A 23006-nucleotide genomic window follows, 5' to 3' on the forward strand; every position below is an offset into this window, starting at 1 on the left:
GAAATAAATATATAATAAACCAGAACATCCAAAACGCTTTAAAATACTTTAAATATTTTTCAGTTATTTTATAGTGCTTTCTGAGACAAACATCTGAGAGATATAAAAACCAAAAATAAATTGATCAAAGTGCAGAATAAATTGCCAGTGTGGTCGTTTTTTTTTTTTTTTTCTACCGGTGGAGATTACAGAAGTGAGAATTGCAACAACAACAAAAACATGGATCAAAAGTAAAATTTTCATTTTTGCATCTCCTTAAGAAAAAGAAAATGCTCGTATTATCATGCGAGTTCTGGTCATATAGTTTCTAGCCTTTGAAAGAGCTAATGAGTGCACATAAATCATCTAATTTTGTTACAGTAAAATCTGACGCTTATGAACAAAACCACTGGAATTCCAATATAATGTCATGAAATAATCCATTTATTTATGGAACCAAATATACCTTCACATCTAACACACATTTCCATTAACATTGCGCACAATAATAAACATTTTATTCCACTTTTTTTTTTCTTTTTTTTTCTTTACATTGACCGTTTTACATGTCGGGAGTGAAAAGCTGCGTTAATGTTAGTGTCTCACTCTCGGTTGGTTTCTCTCCTCTCCTCCCGCTGGACAGTGACATTTAAAGTACTGAGGTAGATTCAATTAATTCAACAACTAGAGTCTGCAGAGTTTACACCGGTGGAGAGCGCTTGGTTATGACCGCGGATTCAGAGTCAGAATAAAACTACAACGTGATGTTCTTTTAGTGCCGTCAAGTCAAAACGGAACTCAGAATTTAAATTAAGTTCAGGTTAAATTAGAAATTAAATAATCCTGATCAGTAAGAAGTTGCTGCGAAGCCGCTTTCTGATTGCTGTAATTTACAGGTGCGAGTAAAGAAAAGCGACAGTCAAACATTAAGTCTCTTAAACGATGAAAACAGTTTGTGATTGGTTAAACATTTTCAACAGTAAAGATTACGAATCAGTGAAAAAAAGTCTCAAATGTACTGCATTTCTTACCTTGTTATTATTACAATAATCGACAGACATAAAAACAAACAAAAAAAAAAAACTTAAAGCTTTGCGCACTCTTTGCTCTGATGGGAAATGACAAAAAAACATGGAAGGCCAGAGAACACGGACACAAATGTTTTTGGCAACATCTACTTTGACGTGAAGACCTAAAGAGAAACAGTTAAAAAGCAGAAATACCACAAATATCTCTATCATATTATTATTATTATTGTGGGGAACACAGTAATGAGCAGCGTTCCTGCAGCTCCTTCTTTCCGCGTTGCCCTTTGATTTTCTCCCTTTTATAGCGCATCACTGCGCATGCACAGCGGTGTATTCGGCCTTAGTCAGAGTGTGTGTGTGTGTGTGTGTTTTCTGAGGAGGTCACTGGTTGAGCTCCAGGGCCCAGACCTGCTGCGGCCACCCGGTCCGGCCCTTCACCTTCTTTTCGCCTCCAAAAGTCTCCTGCAGGCCGTCGGTCTGTGGGGGCAAAAACAGCGCCATCATCATCCACATCAACGTCATCAACATCAGCAGCTCCAACTGCAGCAGCGGCTGACTCATTTTAGAGCAGAACTTTCTCTGGGATCCATGTAAAGTCATTTGGACTATAGAGGAAAGACTACTTGCTCTCTGTCTGAAAGTTTCAGTGACTTCCAGCATCAGTTCAGGCCCACTTTGGGCCGAATCCATGGGCCACGGAACCCATAGACTTCAATTTTGAAAATATATCTGGACTCTGCTCCCTGATTAAATATTTGCTAAATTCGCACTGAAAATTCTATGCCACTTTCTATCTAAATAACGTAAAAAAACGTTTGTGGATTCGTAAAAATATTGTAGTTTATCAAATGATCAAACCAAACCCAGACTTCAGCGTCTGTTTTTTCTTAAATTTCGATAAAACTTAATTAAATTTAAACCATGTTTATTTTCACTACTATTAAGTGGATTAAATTCTTAACACCCGTTTTTTTTTTGTTTTTTTGTTTTTTTTTGTTGTTTTTTTTATAGAAATGGATAAGATAAAGTTGTTTTCCGTCTAAATGTACACTCATAAAAACGTAAACATTTTTATAGGACGAATGATTATAAAATACACTGGACTCTAACCGAGGAAAATTTTGTTTTTGTATAAACAAGTTGAAAGATACCGAAATAACGACGTCATTTGATCCCTTAATGTGGTTGAAAGATGGCTGGGGTTGGTTAAATGGGCTAACCAGGCTTAAGATGCTTTGTTTTGGCTAAATCTGGATTCAACCAATGGGCTAAAAGCACATTGTCACTGCTAAAGATTATGGAGTTCTGAAAGTGCCACAATTGAATAAACCATTAACATTGACTTGTTTAGTTTGTCTTTTAAAGTTTTAAGTATAACACATTGATTAATAGCACTTCTGAATTTGTTGTGCAATTGCAGAATGATAATGAACAAAATTAATTAATTAATTAATTAATTCATTCATTCATTCATTCATTCATTCATTCATTCATTCATTCATAAAATAATTACTTAAATGTGTCATCAGGTATTTAAAAATGACCAAACACACAAATTATTTATTATGTTTGTAAGTAATTAAATATGTCACTAATGAAAAAGTGGGCGGAGCCAATAATGTTATGCAGATCAGCATAATTGGCCTGAGCAAGACCTGATGAATATATTGGCCAGTTAGATGCTAAAAGATGCTTTATATCTGAATATCCATATATGTGGAGTTTGATATGGACAATGTAATTTATATTCAGCTACAATATGAATAGGATTTTTGGGGTGTGATAAATATTTCATAATATATATTAATTTTTCAATAGTGATTAAATACTCAGCTTAATTAAATTTTTGTAATAAATCCTACTCAAATATTAGATTAGAATTTCACTGAAGATGTTGGTCCTTTAACAAGTCAACTGTATCTGTCGTGTGTTAACATCAATAACTTCTGAGAACAGAAAGATGCCAGGTTTATATGGGCTTTAACAAATAAATCTACTGAATAAAAAAAAATATTAAGAGCAGTCATTGAGTTAGTGGTTGAGAAAGTTTCTTTGTTGTTTAAGTTTCTATCCAGCTTCAACAGCTTTAGCAGCTGCGCCAAAACTAAATCTGAACATCCTGGCTCTGAGAGAGTTGTTACTATGAATGACATTGTAGTTTTGATCATCACGTATGATGTTTTACTAGTTGTTTCAATAGATATAAGATGAAGAAAACAGAATATTTGTGAGAATGTAAGTATTTTAGTTAATTTGGAGTAAGGAGATGTTTAAAATGAGTTGGTTTTAATCAGTTAAAATGACATAACGTCTGAATTATTGAGTTAAATCTACCAAAATAAAATAGATATAAATAGTGAGACCAAATTTAATGATTAAATTATAGCATTTTGTTTTATCAGTGTTCTTCAGCTGCTCTTAACCTGTGTGCTTCTTCCAGCTGTGTGTTTGAAAGTTGCATATGTTCAGTTTTGTTTGCACGTTAAGTATTTTCCTGTTTACAGTTGATGCAGCTCATCTGGTTCTAAATAATGCAAATGAAGCTTTCCTCATCCCAGTCCCATTAATAATGTCACAGTCTGACTAATAATAGCAACTTTAAACAATATCTAATCAGGTTCTGTCAAGATAGTTTGCAGCCATAACATTTATGTGTTATGTAAAATAAAGTAAAGCTTACAAGCTGTACAGTTTATTTGTGGTTATTCAGGTTTTATTTAGCTAAACGTGAATCAGTAGAAGTAGATATTTATGAAGAACTCTGATGTTGATCCAGCTCATCATTTTTAGGAATTTGTTTAAAATAAGAATGTCACTGATGGAGTCGAACAATGAGATTAAGTTTTTTTTTTTTTTTTTTTTTAGTATGGTTATAAGTGGTAAAAAATTACTTTGACAGGTTTAAAATACACTGTACATATGTTTTTTATGTTCCCTTAAATTATAAGTATTTAAAAGTATAGCTTTTGAAATTACTTCTTACCGTTTTTAATTTAGATAAATTAATTCAGTGTCTCATAGTTTCTTTATGTTATTCGGAATTTTTCTGCGTAATTTCTAACAGTTAAAATCACAGACAAAACACTTTGAACGCAAAAAATGCTTCGTATTTCAGGAGATTTTCCAGTTTAGTCAGAGCGCTCTGTAAACATTTCCAGGCCTACAGATGTTTTCACTCTGACTCAGACTTACAGGCTGCGTAAATAAGTCACCGAATTACGGGGGAAAAATGCTTCGGATTGGGAATAATTTCCAAACTCATGACAATCCAGGAGGCTCCAGCAAATATAACTCACCAGCTCTCGTTTCCTTTTCAAATCCCGCGTTTCAAATTTCTTAATCTCGGCCTTAAAGCCCTCCGTCTCGCCGGAGTCTTTGGCCAGCACGTCCATCAGATACGCGATGTAACTGGTCGCCAGGCGCAGAGTTTTGATTTTGGACAGTTTGGTGTCTGCGGGAACGTTGGGAATACACTCCCGGAGCTCCGCGAAAGCCGTGTTGATGCTCTCCGTCCTGCGGCGCTCCTTCTTCGGCCCGGACGCCCTCCTCTTTCCCATCCCCGGCTGGAGCCCCTCGAGCCGGCCGTCGTGCGCAGCTCCATGCGCGCCCAGCTCCGCGGACGGCGTGTAGGGCGCCTGGATCTGGAAATCCGCGGGCACCTCCCCGTGGTTCACCACCCAGCTCTGGAAGTACGGCGCGTCCTGGTGGCACCGCTGGACGAACGGGAAAGGTTCGTGCATCAGGTGGTGGTGGTGGTGATGCTGGTAGCCCCCGATGAGGTTCATGCTGTGCCGAGAAGAAAATGTGCTCGTTCGCCTCCCCCCCCCTAAACCGTCTCTGCTCGGGGATCACCAGCGAGCAGAACTCATTCGAAATTTAGTCGAGGACTCTCCTAAATTCATTTACAAGCTTAAAACAACAGAGACTCGATTTATTTCACATGGTCCAAGATTCTTAAAAAGCTCAGCTTTAAAAAGTATTCCAGGGATGAAACGTCAGCGATGCGCCGCCGTCCCGATGAAACCTCTTTTCCCGAAGAGGACGCAGTGACCTGCAGGAGAAATTTGACCCAGCTGAAGGTGTGAGGCCCCAGGTTTATATGAGCTGGATGTGAGCGTGAGAAAGAGGCAACCAATGGAGGAAATGGGAGGAGAGTTTGGAGAGGTTTGGAAGAACATGGTGCCAGAATATCACGGCACCAGAACACAGGGACCAAAACATCTGCCTCACTGGCATCAGGTTTACATGTACAGGCATAAGTTTGATTCGTTGCTTTTTGTTTTTGTCATCGACGTTTTAATTCGGAGAGTTTTGTGATTCATCGCGCACAGAATTTTGCGGGCCATCCACATGGCTTGTAGATAGGTGCTAAAGGATGGCGGAGTTCTTTTTTTAATTTTTTATTTCTTTTCATACATAACAGATGTTTCCTCAAAATATTAAGTTCTTACTACAGTTTCTTCTTACAAGTTATTAGCAGAATGACTAATATTGGCATTTTTCTTTAAATGCAAGAATTTCTTTTCATGCATTGAGCTGATATTTCCAATATGAAGCAGCTTTACTTTGATTTCGAAACATGAAATAATTTTATGACAATAACCAATTTATTTATTTTTCAATTTATTTGTTTATTTAATTGATTTTTATATTAATTTATATATTTCTTAATTTGTTCGTTTGTTTATATATGTATATATTAAACTATATATTTATTTATTTCCATTCATTTCTTCACTTATTTTACCCAAGTCTTTGATGAATACTTTCACATTTAAAACGAACTTTGCCGTGTATGTTTTCACAAACCAACGTCTCTGGAGTCCATTTTACATGTATTAAAAAAAAAATCTTGAAATTTATGTTTCACATTATATCGCATGTGCTCAATTCAATGTACTTCAAAAATATATATTTTTTTCCTGTTTGTTTTTAGACCATGTTTCATATATTTGTTTCCTTATTTGACTACTTTCAGTAAAGGCGGAAACGTTTTGAAAGGCCACATAACGATCATTTCTTTAATCGAAATTCCTGATTGATCAATATTTTCCATGTTAAAATACCCGCTTTTATGTAGTCATAAAAATGTTGTTACAGCAGCGGTTATTATTATTATTATTATTTATCAATGCTATTTTTGAGCCTGACGCGGCCTGCGGCTTTATCTCGCCCCGGCTGCCCTCGCACCTTAAACACATCATCTTATCGCCATCGCCCCCCAAAAACATTATCCCATTACATTACGTGACCTTGACGCTATTTGGGAACCATTTACGGCGGCGTCTTATCTAAATACAGCCATAAATCAGGAGGTGTCACCCTGCTGCTGGGGCACAAGTAACTATTCCATAAAAGCTCTCCTGGCCTCTGCGCACTGTTTACAGCGCGCCCTGTTTTCGCATATTTTACCGTTCCAATAAATAATCCGCCCGTCCCCCTGTTGGAGAGGCCTGCACGGAGATCATCTCAGGTTTTTAATCTTTCAAATGCCAAAACGTTCGGCGTCTTCTTCTGCGTTTCTAACACCAAACCTGTAAACGTATGAAAGTCAGAATCAGTTCAATTAGCCCAGATCGAGTTCACAGACGAGGAATTTGACTTCGGAATTCCCCAGAACATACAGATTTTAAGAATAAATATATAAATTTGAAGGAGAAAAATAGAGAATAAAAGAAGTATAATTTAGAGTTTGCATAATTTCAGGCCTGAAGTAAAGCAGACCGGTCCAGTTCCCTAATCTAATCAGAAACCCTTAAAGGTGTTTTACAGTTGTTTGTATTTTCTTTTTTTCTTCTTTTTAATAAGAAAATGTCTCAGAATGAGATCGACATTAAAGGGGTTAAACATGCAGACACTATGCAATTCCCAAAAATGAAAAGTAAACAAAAAATATTACTTTATACATCTACAATTCACATTAAAGATTTTTTTCAACTTTTCTTTTATTCGATGCAGTTTTCAAGTTTTCCTTTATTTTTGCAAGTTTTAGCAACCCTTTTGTATACATTTCTGATTTTAAATAAAAACAATTATGCAGCTTGCTAAGCTAAAATGAACATGTGATGGGTTTTTTTGTTTTGATTTTTTTTTTATTTGATGCTTTTTTGAGTTGCATGAACCAAAACCTTGTGTTGCATCGTGGGTACACACCTGCATGACACACGTGCACACTTTAATGAAGACACCCCATCGTCTCCTGTCCGCTTTGCATGTTACCTTCACTGTCAGTGTGAAGAAGCCCATGCAGCCCCCAGAAAGCAAATCTGACACTGTTGATTAAGACGTCCACTATGCAGGGATGAAATATAACCCTGCCTTTATGCACCCAGCCCCCTCTTCATCTCTCTCCATCACTTTCTCTCTTTCTTTTCCTGCCTAAATTCTTCCTCTGTGTCCATCTCTGACTAGAGCCTTTCCTCTGTCTTGTTTTCTTCCCATTTCCTTACTATCAGTGCAGGTGCTGAAAGACCTGGGCAGCTGTAATAGGCTCTTCATGCTTTCTATGCTTTCAGGCCCAACATGCACCACTCGTCCCATGGCCTGCAGGCTGCTGCTCTGCCAGGGGAAACATCCAAAATAGGTCACAGAGAGCCATCTTGGCTCTGTTCTGGATTCTCCTCATAATTGTTTGTGTCATCGTGTGGATTTTTCAATAGACACTGCTTCCCCTCCTCTTCAGAGTGCTTACCCTCAAGTCCACATTTCCAAACAAATATTCTCCCTCTCTGATTCACGGTCGGCATGGAAAACGGTGCAAAGCTCCCTCGGTCTCGACTGCGTATCGTGCCGCGGCTCCTTAATATGTCCAACTCTGTTGTGCGTCGAAGCAAACCAGCAGAGCTGATTAAAACTTCAATACTTCAGTTGGACATGTTGCCTTCCTTCTAGTTTTGGGGAATGTTGGCAGACTGAGGATGGCATGGCATGGCAGCTGAGGTACAACCACAAGGGTTCAGAGGTTTCAAGGGTTCCTCAAAGATCCAGAAGTTAATGGAAGAGGAAATAAGAGTGACTGGAAAACAACTACGTTCAAAGGACGCACAAAAAACATCATATTTAAAATGCTCACAGTTTTTCTTAAATAAAAGATTGGCTGATGAAAGTAATCTTTTAGGCCTTCCTGAGACCACTTCAGTGTTGAAAACAGTAAAGTCACCACTGACTTTACTACTCTGTGAGGTGGAAACTCAGAAGCTTGGAAAATGTTGCAAAGCACAGCTGAACGGTTGTCATGGGAGATGAAAGTATTTCTCAAACATGTATGAAAGAATCAAGGCAATGCTCCAGGTATGTTTTTGAAGAGGGAATAACAATATGATGTACAGCTCAAAAAAGTTAATTTTTCATAATATTGCCCTTTTCACAGTGCACCTAATAGACATCAAGAATATCAAAAAATTAATAAATTGAGGTCAAAATTGTAAATACAGGGTCAAACATTTAACCAATGATTTGGTTAAACTTTCAGATGAAGCTCCAGCTGTGTCTTTGTGTCAACCATCTAACACAAAATGTTGGCCTGAAATGAAAGGAAGTTGATTAGCATTTAGGAACAATCCAGAAGTCACAAAGTTTCAGGAACAGGAACATTTGTGGAACTCCAGGTGTCTCTGTCCACAAAAAAGAATTTAAGCATCATGTCTGGAGAAAATTTGTTTGGTCAGATGAGGTAAAGATGGAATTACACACAAGATTTTCAAACAGTGATGAGTGACTTTCAAACCTAAGAACACTGCCAACTGTCAAGCATATAAGTGATAGTATTATGCTGTGGGTCTGGCTTGCTAGTTGTTGGGATGATCTTCTCAGAATTGCAAGTTTTTCTTTTTATTTTCCCAATGTATTTTGGCCAAACACTCCAACTTTAGTTCCACCAGACCTCATGACACGTCCTTGCAAGCGTTTGTAAACAGTAAATGCACGTAAATGTGTTTTTTTCATCTTTAGTGTGGCTTTTCAGCCCACAGTATGGAATGACACTCTCAGATCATCCAGCATCTCCTCAATATGGCTCCTTCAGGCATCTAGAAGTCGTATCCAAGAATGAACCAGACTTGATGAAATCTACAGCTCATTTCCTTAAATCTTGACTGATTTCTTCAGATTATTTTTGCTATGATGTCAAACAGGGACACTTCAGTTTCTTCCGTGAGCGTCAGTCCGGTGTGTGTTTAGACAAAATCCACAACATCTTAAATATCTTTCATATGAATCTTATTTGGATTTATTATAGTTCTATGTAAGTTTATGTACAGATTCACGTAGACAGAAATTGCAGCTCTGATTCTGGACTAGCAGATCTCCTGTTCACAGGAAATTCAGTCCAAGTCAGGATCATTCACAGACGTTCCCCAATCTCCAACCATCTGCTTACTTCCCTAATATCAACACTGATCAAACCCACCTCTGCACAGAAACTTCCACTGAGCCCCCGTTCACAACCAGGTGCTAAAACTAAGACTGCTTTGTAGAAATGTTTCTCATTTAACATAAAAAAAAAGAGTTTCGCAGCCTCCTTCTTATGTAATACTGATGACGGTGATATTATGTACTTAAATATTCCTCTTGACTTCTCACAGATGTGAGACATGGGACACTGAGACTCTATTGCTGTATGTAAACTTTTTACCCATCATTGCGTTTTATACTCTTTGGTTAACTGGCCTTCGTTGTCTACTCTTCCAGATTTAATAATTGGTTTTCTACCTCTGTGCCTTGCTTCATATGACAACATCTATAACCTCCACTTACAGATTTCTATTAGTGTTTCTACTTGGATAAAACTAAAACCTCAAGATGTGCAGATTAAATCAGCTGAAGGATTAAAGATATTTTAACAATAACAGAGAAAGATAACTGTTCCTGTTTTTATTGGTTTATTGACATTGTTTTATGTCAAACATTTTGTTATAACATATTGTTATCTAGTGTGTTTGTTTGAAAGGGGACCTGATGTCTCAATGAGCGCTTCCTACATACAAAAACAGAGCAAATAAAAAACTAACTAACCAGAACTGGTTGCATCATGCAGGTCCGGTGTCTCCTGTGCTGTCTGCCCATATCAGCTTCAGTCTGAAGAGTCGAGATAAAGTCCCTGCTGGAATCCTTCTCTGATCTGAATGAAGCTTTCGTGTCAGCGACTGAACTGAGTCATTCATACAAAAGTGAGACACACAAATACTTGTATATATGCCTTTTAGTGACATTTTGGAAAGTTGTTTTTTTTTTGTGGTAGATACGTAAAACTTTCTTCCCTGAGACAAATCTTGTGATGCTGCCCAAAAATTAAACTTAAGCATTCCAATCCCTCAACAGGTGAAGAGACTGGATATGTCCTGATGCAGTTTGAAATGTTTACAATTCTTATCTATATCCACTTTAAATTACAAGTCAAATAATAATTTGCTCCACTTTATTCTTTCTCCAAGGTTCTGCACTGGGTCCCTTATATTTTTTTTGATTGCATGGCATGTCTTCTGCATATTTTGATAACTTATTACTAATATGAAGACAGTTTTGGAAAGTCTTAGTCCTTTAGACCATAAGGAGTTTCTTGAGTAATGTCTTATGTTAGAAACCAATGTTTGTTAAGTGGTTTGTTCATGTTTTTATCATTTTTGAAACACTGTAAAGTCGAGCTCCATTGTGTGAATGTTAGAATGAGACAGTGGTATAAATAACTTTACTACCTGAAGACTTTGCTGTATTTGTGCAAAATTATTAACTTAATTTGCTAAGTTAATCCACTGTGTAGTTGAGTGGGAGATCCATGTTACAGCTTATCTAACTCTTTTACATTAATTTTATCATGGTTTGTTGTTTTAATATTATATTACTGACTTAAACTGTTAAGCTTTTATTGCTTATCTTTTAAACAGATCATTTATTTTTAGTACAAAACCTCAAAGATAACTCTTTGGCTATTGCTTTTGTGTTTGTTCTGTTTTAGATCTGTAATTTCTCCACGTCTCAATCTATTGTCTCTCCAGTGTCCGGCTAATGTTTATTCCCTTCCGTCATTTATCCATTGATAAGTGATTGTCGTCTCCACACGCGTCTGTTCGCTGGTCGTTTGCATTTCAGATCTCCAAAAACTCTCCTCTAAACTGGGGCAATTCTGCCCGTCCTCAGCCAATAAAGATAAGAGCAGGAGGGCTGGAATGTGGAGTAGGGAGGTGACAGTGATGAGCTGAAGGGACGCAAAACTTTCTGAAATGGCTTCTTCTTCTTTTTTAAGTAGGGCAATCTTTTAAACTTTGTAATTAGCTCATAATTACTTTTGCAAAAGAATAAAATGCCTTGGATAAGTTTTTATTAGAATGTAAAGTGACTTTTCCAATAGACTAAAACAAGACAAACTTCTTAGTTATGATTTCACAAAGCATCACTTTGTGGAACCGTGTTTCTAATATATTTTGCAACCACATTTGCACATCCACATTTGCTCAGGTTATAACAGGAAATAAGATCAGCTTCCATAACTATGCAGATGATACACAGCTCTACATTACAATGCCACCAGGTGACTCTGAACCCATCCAATCACTGAATAGATGCTTAGAATTGGTAAATGTGTGGATGTGCCAAAACTTTCTCCAACTGAACAGAAACAAAACTGAACTTATTATCTTTGGGCCTAAAGAGGAGTCAACTAGAATCAATGCACAGCTTCAGTTATTACAACTAAAACCAGCGATCAGGCCCGAAACCTGGGAGTAGTGATGGACTCTGACCTGAACCTTCAGAGCCACATAAAAACAGTTACAAAATCGGCCTTCTATCACTTGAAAAACATCTCCAGGATTAGAGGACTTATGTCTCAATGAGATCTACAGAAACTCATCCATGCATTTATCTTTAGTCGCATTGATTACTGCAACAGTGTCTTCACAGTTCTGTCCAACAAATCAGTTCTCCAGCTGGAACTGATCCAGATGCTGCTGCTCGCATTCTCACTAAAACTAGGAAGATAGAGCAAATAACCCCAGTTTTAAAGTCCCTACACTGGCTCCCTGTAGCTCAGAGAATAGACTTTAAAATACTGTTGTTAGTTTATAAATCAATGAACGGTTAAGCATCACAATATATTAAAGATCTGCTGTTGTTGTACCAACCGTCTAGACCCAGTTGTGGATCCACTGTTCTTATGAAATTATTCTTAAAACATGGGTTTTAAAATAATTAAAACTTTGCTTTCAAAAATATGCTTGTTCCATAATCTAAAATACATTAATGTGACAAAATATGATGAAGTTCATTGTATATGAATATTTTTGCAAGACCATGTAGATTGTCATTTACAATCTGAAGCTATAAATATTACTCTTCTGTTTCATACATAAACAGATATCAATACTACAACAATATGTCAGAACAGTTAGGTAATCTTAGAATACAATATGCAATGAAATACAAATGAACATTATGCAAAGTCGTCTTTGTTCATGATTGCTGTTTTTCCTTTACAAATCCTTATCTAAAACCTCTGAAATAAAAAGTGTTTTTTATCTTTTCACTTTATGACCCTCCTCTGTGCTGGCAGACCACCGGCTGGACGGACTCTGTTGCTTTGACTGCAGTAGATTTAACAGAGAGGGGGCTGCTCTGTGTCAGGCGACCCCAAAGGGTTTCAGCAGGCCTGACAGTCAAAACACGAGCAAAAAAGGTTTGACCCTGACAAATCCCGAGGTGGAGACGGGTTCAGGGACCCACTTTTCTGAAATCCATCCGAGTCGCTCCAGTTTTCCGGTCAGACCGAAAATGAAACATGATTTCGTGAGGTTGAAATTGTTTGTCTCGTGTAATATATGCACCACGCAAGCCGAAGATCTGATTTCTTAATTATGTTTTGTTATTTTGTCCATTTACACCGTACTTCTGGACTACTTTTGATTTCATAAAATCAACAAATTCACAAAAAATCTGAGGAAATAAATGCTTGACATATTGCGTAGGGTAACACTCCAGTTGTATTGGGGTCATTGTGCCTGTGAGCCTAATTGCCCCACAGGCTCCTAATGGTGAAGGCAGCTAGTTAAAGTCCCTGCTTGTCCATTCATACCCTCCGCCTCACTCTCCTGCTCATTAAAACAGCGAATAGGCCACAGATGTCGAGTCAGCCATTAGTTTCTACCTGGAAGGGGGCTTTGGGTGGGAGAGGTGACATTAAGGAAGTTAAACATCAGGCCAAGAGCTTCGTTTCCTCTGTTGAGGCCACCCAGGATAGAAATGTCTGGGTCTGACGTGAGGCTGGGCTTTTTTTAAGGTAGTACAAGCTGAAGGTTGAGAAACATTGTCTTCAAACAGGACGATGTTTGTTTTGGTTTTTTTTAGTTTTATAATCTGAAGATTCTGCTGGTTTTGTTTTTACAGTCAATAAACAAGCAAATCATTCAAACCTTTTGAAGACATTTATCTCTGCTCAGCAAAAAGATGGAAAATCATTGAATTTCCAAATTATTAGGAATTCTTGGTAAGTTTGGTGAACCAGTTTTGTGTTAATTAGATCATATGTTCAGATCAGTGAAGAGGAGATGCTTTTCCACACATTCATGCTATTATTTGAAGCTAAATCCACCTTTGACGCATATGACCAAAGGACAGTTCCAGTTAAAGACCCAGTAGAGTTTTAGCAATACCACAAGTTTGCTTTTGTGGTAGTAGAACAGAAAAGGCTTTTTCATGTCTCCAAGGCAACCAGCTGTTACAGACAGGCTAATATGGCGACCTTAAGATTCTGACTTTTCACCACTCTTCTTGAACAACTTTGGAGACAGTTTAATTATCGCTCCAACTGTATTTATGAAAAGTTTTTTTGTTTCTTTTTTCTGGATAACGGACTCTTAACTGAAATTATTTTAAAAATTTGTTCAAATGTTATTGCTTTTTTATTACTTTAGGTTTAAATTTTTGTCTGTTTATTCTCAGCTACACCAAGTCTTTTCTTTTTTCATCTCTTGTACTTGCTGATGGAACAATTAGCTCTTTCAGGAAGATCTTGAATTTTAACCTCTGATCAAAGTTTGTTCTGGAACAACATGTCCAAAAATTCAAGCATGCATACTTTTCATATTCACAGACCTTCTTTGAAAAACACTGACTTCCTTCTACAAATTGTCTGCTAATGACCATTTAATTACTCATGTGTAATCTTGGTAATTTAGAGTTCAGTAAACAGTACTCTAAGTCTACGAACACCAGGGGTTTACCTTCTGTGATTAAAGATGGTGTCCATCTCAAGTATTTGTGCAACTTGTATGTTTGGGGAACAAATTCAGAGAACCCAGAAGAATCACATTCCGAGTTTGATTCATGTAAGCAGATCATTTTGACCCCACAACACAAAAAGTATCCCCTTTTTACTAAGCTTTAATTAATCCACTAAGTACAATGACTTTTTGAAGAATACAATTTATTTATGAGTTGCAGCAACATTTAATTTCCCTCTGGAATCAGCAAAGTATTTTTTAATTAAATTGAATTAAAAGAAAACGTAAAACCAAATTTTCCTTACTCTATAAGTTATTGTCCCAGCTTAACTAGTTGCTGAATTCTTGAGTGTTTCCCTAGAAGAAAATATATAAGATACAATGAGGATCTTAATCTATAAAAGGCAAACACCTTCTATGTTTTTAGGCTAACAGCATATCTAATAAAACTGATCTTTAAGTTGGTATATGCTGTTGTTTAACTGCAACTCTCCTTTGATTCCAGTGCCGCTTGGACAGATTTCACTCGGTTTACCTCCTATCTATAAAGATCCTTAAATAGCTGCTAAGCTCTGAGTCCCAGCTAGCATCAGGCCTCATGATAGTGTCAGATCGCCTTGTGGAATGCAACGACAAGCTCTCACTCTCAGATTGGATGCTTATCACGTCAGCGTGAGCTCTGATTGGATGCTTATAAAAAAAAGCTTGTTGTTGAGTGCCAGAATGACCTTTACAGTATCAGGCGTGGGAATGCCATGCAGTGACTGGACTTTCCCTGATGTTCTTTAACACCTTTAGGGTTAATCTCCAGACCCTTAAACAGAGCCTGTTTTGTGACGTCATTAAGAATGTTTATGTCGCCATGATAGACTGTGAACACCTGATGTGTAGTCTGTACAGTTGTAGCTTCAAATATAGTTTTTATTCTTCAGCAAATGTAGCTCCCAGAGTCTTCTACAAAACTTTCTTGATACTTGTAACCTTTGTTAGGACATTTTAGGCATTAATATGCAAGTGAATGTTTGATTCCATGTCGGTAAAGCCTGGACAAGCTGCAGTTACACTTGATGGAAGAAAATTAGCTCAATTTTCTGTCATTCCTACACTGAGGAGTTTTCAGGCTTATCATATCTGGAGTTCTGCAGCCATGTAACATATAAACTGTTGTGTTACAAAGCAGAGGAACAATAAAGTTGCCAGATCCAGTGTTGTGCAAGATCACCATCAATAGAAAAAAGTTTTGAGTTAAAGTTTGAACTAAACCCACATTCTCTAAAATAATTAGTCCAACTACTGGAACGATGAGCACTATAGCAATTTTTCTACATTAGTACCTATGATCTGCAATACCAGTGGCCTCCACAATGAATGGGACCCCTGTGAAAAATGCTATTAAATATATAAGTCTTCATAAAAAGCAGGCACTGCCAAGGAAAGTATTACTTGCACCAACCGTCAAGAACTAAACATTAACAATAATTCCACTACACCAACATGAAAACAATGAAAGGCTGCAAAGTCACAAAATGCCATGTTTCAACACATTCTTTATCTTTCCCACTTTATCTTCTTGTTGACGTGGTAAGCTACTAGCAGGCCTTCAGCTAACCACCATTAGCTTGTTGCGTCGATCAATCATGTCTTGTCTTCACCTCAATTTTTAATTTTTATTTTTTTATTTGCTTTATTCCACTGAAAGTTTACAAAACAGCCAAGTAAATTAGCAGTATAGAATTTATCCTGAAAATTAATTGAGGGGAAGCTAAGCTCACTAAATGTTAGCAAAAACACTAAATATTAGCTCTGCTACTGGTAGATTAGACCACTGGTCTTTATTGTGGCAGAGTCACAAACTCACACAGAAATAATGTTAACATGGTTATCTTTAGTTAGGAGATTGTTGTTAAGAAATGAAATTGCCACACAAATGTATTTTGAGAATTTTACACATTTTATAACAGTGTTGCATAAGAATAGAGAAAAGCAGTAAAATGTGTTGCAAAAATGAAGATATAACTGTCTGGACAGAAAGGAAATCAAACAAAACATGTCAGTGTCTTAAAATAATTAAGAACGCTTTTTGATTATTGTAGTGGATAAATATCAATTAGCTGAGTTTCATAAACTTATTGAGTTCTAAAAATAATATCAGAAGCAAACTATGAGAGTCAGCCCTGAATTCTGCTGATGATGCTGTTTTGTTTTGGATGTAAAACTGGGCATAAGCTTATTAACTTAGTACCTAAACAGAAAGTATCACAGTTTTAATTTTACAGTGTTGCTAACTCAGTCAAAATCCTGCTAAAATGAACTCTAATTTTATATTCCAACTTCCTTCAAATGAGAAAATGAAGTTTTTATAAGAAAGTTGAGTCTGTTTTACCATCAGTTACAAAAGAAAACATTTTAAAAACTAATCAGGGTAAAGGTAATTATTGCTACTATGAATTACACTGCAGACAGAAATGACCTGTGAATTGCATAGCTGGGACATAAATCTGGTCATAAGTGCTTTGTGGCTGCCCAGGTCAGTCCTCCTGTGGGAAACGGGAGATGAGAGGCTCCAGGTCAATCTGGGCTAAGCCCTGCTGGTGCCAGTGGAACCCCAGTTTTCCCTGAAAGACCCTGAAACTACATTGACATCACACCCGGGTCAAAGAAGGCCTAAGAAAATGGCTATTTGTGTCACAGAAGAGGTACAGCCCAAGTTAAATTGATGTCATCATGGACTTCTTTGGTACAAACAAAACAGAAACATATATTTTAAAGGGCAATCAAATACTTAGTGATGAAGTTATGTTTCAGAAAAAAAATTGCTCAAGTCCAAAATGAGATAAACTGTTTACTCTGACAAGAAACAGTGACAATCAGAACATTTTCATTGGACATTTTAAAGAAAAGTCATTGAAGATATTTCAAAAATCATCAAAATAAAACATGGAGTAACTTTTCTACATCAAATAAAAGTGATGAAGTATTAGAAGAACATGGGCGGAAGTGCTATTTATTACTAAGATTCAAACAATCAGAAATACTGAAAAGCTCTGATTATTTTTATTAATCTTACTGCTGAAAGAATAGATCAATGTTTGCTTCACAGGAGCAGAAACTAAAATCAAAGGAAATGTGACAAACTGATCAGTTTTAAATAAGGCCTGTGTCTCACCTGCAGTTCAGCTGTATTAGCTCAATGTCCATTCAGTTTTAGCTATTTTAAATTAGTTTGTCTTTGAAACTTACTGGTCAACCTTCTTATTCACAACATTCAAATTACAGCAAAATGCAACCTCTCTTAGTTTTTGGACAGAAAATGCCCATTAGGTTTTTCATTCAGTTCTTTGTTGGATAATGTAAGAAGAAAGTTCAAGTTCTGCCGGGAAAAGGTTTAATTATCTAGCTTTTGCAGTGATCGCTGTGAAGCCACATATTCTTTCAGCAATTTCCAAATAAGCAAGTTTAAAAATGTCTGAAAACATCTCCATCTTCCATATCTGTATATTGGATCCCTTAGACTCACCTGTAAAGCCCTAAATGGTTTCACCCTTCCATATTTGTAAGACATAGTGACCCTATTTGTACCCTCCAAATTACCAAGGTCCAAGTAGTTCCTCCTCACTGTCCTCAGGTCAGAGCTGGTCATCTATCTTGTGTCAAAGCCTTTCAGGGAATTATCTTCTCATTACTGCTGGGTGTGTGCAGTCCCAGTTACAGGTTTAAATTCACACATCATGGCTGCTATTAAACAGTTGGATTACATTTCAAAGAACTTTAATGAATTACAAAACTAAATGTGATGAATTTATGCTGGATTTTCTCTAATATATACATGTAATGCACAGGTTTATATGCAGGTTTTTAAGTTTAGTTTGCTGAGAATCAACACACTTTCTGTAACCATTAGTAAGCTACACTATGAGGCATAATTCTGTCTGGACAGTTCACTCTTCTGAGCTGAATTGATGGGGTCATTTAAATTGACCAATGTCCCTGTATAAACCTGTTTTTGAAGCCTAGTCAAAATTTTTATTGATTTGGGCTTTAACTCTAACTATAGACGGTTTTGATGTGTTTTGTGTCCAATTTTTAACCTGTTGTTCACAGGTTGTCATTCACAATGACAGGGGTGTCAAACTCCAGTCCTCTGCTGTCCTGCAGTGTTTAGATGTGCCACAGGTAAAAAACTGTGGAATGAAATAGCTTAATTACCTCCTCCCTGTGTAGATCGGTTCTCCTGAGCCTTGCTAATGACCTAATTATTCTTTTCAGGTGTGGTGCAGCAGAGGCACATCTAAAAGTTGCAGGACAGAGGCCCTTGAGGACTGGAGTTTGACACCCCTGTCACGAGAGGACCCAAATTTGGGTCCTCTCGTGAATGACAGGTTAAGTGTCTATCATCTGCACCACTGACAGTGAAATAATATGATATAATGTGATGACAGTTATTACAGTGTTCTACGCTTTGAAAATCTTCCTATGACACTTTCAGTTCATGTTTGGTCCTTGTGACCAAACAGCTATATCTTTGTTTTGTCTGAACAGTCATTAGCTACGTTTCCATTAAACATTTTTATTTGATGTGTTTATTTAAGGATCTGCATTAGTTTCTATCATAGTAGAGACTATTCTCCCCGGGGTCTACAGCAAGCATTACAATAAAAAGCCTTTACAAACATTACACAAAATACATAAAGGTGTTCCTTAACCCTCCTGTTGTCCTCGGGTCAAAATGACCCGAGGACAACAGGAGGGTTAAGACACAAACAAAAATAAATTAAACACAAAATTCAAATCAACTGCTTCAACAACTTGCAAACATTATGAAAAGACATGACAAAATTACACACAAACTATTTCAATCAGAACTAAATTAAAAACAAACAAAAAAATAAATGCAACAAACAATGACAATCTTTAAATATAAATTTAAACTTTTCCTTACGCTAATGAAAACATCATTTCACATTTGCAGTGTTTCCAGTAAATAAGAAACACAATTCAAATCACACTTGAATCAGTTTGCTCATACAATAAAAGTGTGGCTCCATGATCATCTACTTCCTGTCCTCTACCTCTTCATGGTTTGTGGCAGTGGAAACAGCTGGTTGTTGATCATGTGACTCATGGCAGCCAATAGTCTTTATTGGCATTGCATCAATATATTTCAGCTAACTGTTAGCCTGCTTTTCAGCACAAAAAATGTATGGTTATCAGTTTGATTAAAGGAAAACAATCTAATTCAAATAAAATCAATTAGTTCTACCAGGAAGGGTGTTGAAAATCATTCAAGAAATCTACTTTTAGCTAGAAAATTGTTTTGTCTCTGTAACTGTAAATTTACCAAAATAACAATGCCCATATATTTATGCATCTATATATGAACCTGACTCTTTGTAGTGTAGAAAGAATCCACAGTAAATTCCAGTGTGCCCCCAGATTATTGTTTTTAAAAATCATTGCAGTTGTTTGTTGTATAATTATTCTAACACTTCAAATGCATCAAAAAAGATCCAGATTAAAATGAATTTCAGATTGGTACTTTTCTTTTTAAAGTATGGTTCTTTACAACTTGAAAAAGACAACAATAACTTCAAAGAGAGTGAAAATGTACAAATGACAACCACAAAGATATGTAAAGCAAGCAGAGGAAGACAAGAAGTACAAAAATGTAATACTAAAAGCTTTGAATTTGACATTAAATGACCACAAAGAGACATAAAACCATCAAATAGAGACTACAAGAAGATGCAAAATGAGCACAAACAAACATGAAACGGGAAAACTATAAAACCCAGAGATAAATGAAGGGTCGTGTTTGTCACAGTGATAATCAAATCAGTTTTTTTCCCTGTCAGATGTGTAGCTTACAAGGAATGATATGACTTTATGTGATGAGTCAACATTGAATTAAACTTTTATATAAACCTGTTGCAGTGATAGATTTCCTGATTGAGCCTGAAGGACCAAACATGACTCAGTCTGGTCAAACAGAACTGCATGCTGGGTTTTTGGGAGCTCGGCTTGAGGCGCGATTCAGCTGCGCTCTTTACCATTTTCCCATTCCCCGGCTTTTCCGTGTCGACTTCGCTCGGCAGGTTCGTTCCTGAGGAAAAACAGACGCCTGTTCTGCCGCCATCGCTTCCCCTCCTCCTCCTGGGCCGGCTTTCTCTTCCCCCCCCACCCCCCACCCCTTACCCCTTGGGCTTTTTTTTATGGCAGGGCTTGTAACATATGACCTCTGCCATGCATTAGACTACATGTACACAACCAAACATTATAAAATAAAACAAGGTCACACTGATAAAACACACGAACAAGTTTGGGATGTATATGCTGTTACTCAGACCTTTCTGTGAAATCAGTCCAGCTCTTGAAACCCTTCCAGTTTTTACCAGCGATAACAGCATTTTGATTTATCCCCTGTGAAACACATCTGTACCCTAATCCGATCAAACAGCACAGCCGCAGAGAGTAAGAAATCATTTTTGCCTCGTGCAGACTTTCGTTGGGCTCCATTCTGATTCTGCTTGTGCTTTTTCGTCTGCGTGACCTCCTCTGTGCATCGTCGGGCTCGCTTTGGCATTATGCATAATGACAAGCTGTAATTTGGAGTACACATTTACCTCATTTGCATGAGAAGCGCTTGCTGCTGAGCTGAAACGCATTAAAGCAATGGTTATTCCCAATCTAAATATTGGAGGCAAAATTATGAACGCTGCTGGGAAGTGAGGGAGCAGCTCATTACGGCGGAGCAGCTTCTTGTTAAGTTGCGGCGTCCACCGTCTCTCTGTGCGCCACTCCCAGGTGAGTGACGTCAGTGTTTTGTTCCAGCTGCCATTTTGAATCCTAAGAAGTTCCATCAATGAAACCACCAACGTGACAACGGATGACTCTCCATTTGAATGAGAAAATGACTACATCCATAACAAGATCCCTGGTTTCAAAACTGAACACAGAAACATGAGAACTTAAGCAGCAATCTGTGTATTATAGATATTTGCTGTTTTGTCTTGCAAATTTATTGAAATTCATTCAACCTTTTCAAATTTTGTCACTTTACAACCTCAAACTTAAGATTTTGTTTGACAGACCAACACATACTGGTCTATAATTGTGAAATTGAAAGATTTATAGTTGGAGTTTAAAAATACAGATCTAAGCAGGGGTGTGTCTCCATCAACTTTGCACATCTTTGGCTCATTCTTATTTGCAAAATCATTCAAGCTCACTTGGACTGGTTGAAGACTTTTTTTAAGTCGCAGCTGCCCAACGTTATGAAGGTCTGGACCTTTTACTGGACCACCATAACAAATGAATAAACTGTGAACTGAACCGTTGCAGCTCTTTCTTGCTTTATGCTTGGGATTGTCCTGGTGGAAGTTATATTTTCGTCACAGTCTCAAGTATTTTAAGCCTCCAGCAGGTTTTCTTATTGTATTGCTGTGTGTTTTACAGTCTCCACAGAAAAAGCATTTCCCACAGTAGAATGCTGCCACCGCCATGCATCATTGTGTATGGTGTATTCATTGTGATATGCAGTGCTAGTTTCCATCGCACACCGTGATGTGAATTAAAGTCAAAACTAATTTTAGCAAAATAAGCTTAAGTTTGTGCTACCTAGTGTTGGTCAGTCACAAAAATCCCAATAAAATATGTTAAGGTTTGTATTTGGAATATGGAAAAATGTCAGTTTCTCCAGTTAGTCCATCCATCATTTGTAAATTTTGCAATTTTCACCAATCATCGTAACTTTTCCACAAATCTGGCTAGACACCTTAAAATTTTCTATATTTTCTTTTTCTCTGACCAATCGCTGCAACTCGGCTGAATTTTGACCAATCGCCTTAGCCCCCTTGAGACTTAATTTCCTGTTTCTTATTTACTGAAATTTGTATAAAAGGTGATATTTGAAGAAGGTGCTTGAAAATGTTATTTGCATGAACAATATTAATGTTAAAATTGTGCCTCTTTTTGGTTAAGGTTATGTGCTTTTATGTAAGACTTATGTTATCCCAAAAAGAAGGCATATAAAAATTCACAACTTTGACTGTAACCTTTTGAAAAACATTCTGCAAAATCAATTATTTTGCTGCTTAGGTAGTTAGTCACAAAGATGATTTGGATTGTTGAAAGATGGAAAGCAGTTTTGACTTTTGCAAAACATGCAAAAACTGTGAAAAAAAATCTCAGAAAACAGTTTAAAGAGGACATAACTTACAAGTAACTTTACAGTAAGAAGTAGGAACTTGTTTTAAGTTAATAATCCCTTAATACTGATGAAAAAGTTCTAGTTCCACTGCCAGATTACTTTTTCCCTAAAGTGAAATTATCTGAAAATGGAACTAGCACTTTTCTATCAATAGTTAGGAATTACTGACTTAACCTAAATCCTGCTGAAATGTTACTTCTAAGTTTTGTCTTATTTCAAGTGTACTAATATATTTGAACTTTAAACTAGACAAAAGTATTTAGTAATGTTATGTGCTTTACAGTGTAACAACCTTTCGTTTTAGCTGACAAAATGTATGCGCAAATAAAATGATGGTAGGCTTGTCAGAATCATGTGACAAGAATGAACAATAAAGCCCAACTTAAAGAGAAATGAGCGTCTAAATCTTAAAGCCTGGTCTCCAAGTTTAACCTCAGATTCCATCTGAAAGTGGAAGTCAAAGTAAAAAACAAGATCATAAATGCCCCGTCTTAATTCAGGCATAAACAACTTCTCTGACGCATATTTTTATTCTTCTAATGTGAATCAACAGCCTGCAGGAGGTTCTTGACTACACTCTGA

At 37.0% G+C, this 23006-nt stretch overlaps 1 protein-coding gene and 1 long non-coding RNA gene across 2 annotated transcripts; one reads left to right on the forward strand and one right to left on the reverse strand.

Moving 5' to 3' along the window:
* Window positions 1–402: 402 nt before the first annotated feature.
* On the reverse strand, window positions 403–5092 carry LOC106960172 (heart- and neural crest derivatives-expressed protein 1). The gene is made up of 2 exons (XM_015053141.1): window positions 4304–5092; window positions 403–1484 (listed from the first exon to the last, which is right to left on the reverse strand). The coding sequence occupies exons 1-2, from the start codon at window positions 4790–4792 to the stop codon at window positions 1389–1391; spliced, it is 585 nt and encodes a 194-aa protein (XP_014908627.1). The 5' UTR covers window positions 4793–5092; the 3' UTR covers window positions 403–1388.
* A 6465-nt stretch (window positions 5093–11557) lies between these two features.
* LOC106960173 (uncharacterized) lies at window positions 11558–21383 on the forward strand. The gene is made up of 3 exons (XR_001427515.1): window positions 11558–11656; window positions 18273–18275; window positions 21369–21383. It is a non-coding gene; the product is annotated as an uncharacterized LOC106960173 (long non-coding RNA).
* Window positions 21384–23006: the final 1623 nt, after the last annotated feature.

This window comes from Poecilia latipinna, unplaced genomic scaffold (genome assembly GCF_001443285.1).
Source record: "Poecilia latipinna isolate Pla-1442-1.1 unplaced genomic scaffold, P_latipinna-1.0 Scaffold1162, whole genome shotgun sequence".
Classification (NCBI taxonomy): Eukaryota; Metazoa; Chordata; class Actinopteri; order Cyprinodontiformes; family Poeciliidae; genus Poecilia; species Poecilia latipinna.

Coding starts and splice junctions, on each gene's coding strand:
- LOC106960172 (XM_015053141.1), bottom strand. CDS start 4,792: ATGAACCTCATCGGGGGCTACCAGCATCACCACCACCACCACCTGATG. Junction 1,485..4,303: donor TGAAAAGGAAACGAGAGCTG/GTGAGTTATATT, acceptor TTGCCCCCACAG/ACCGACGGCCTGCAGGAGAC.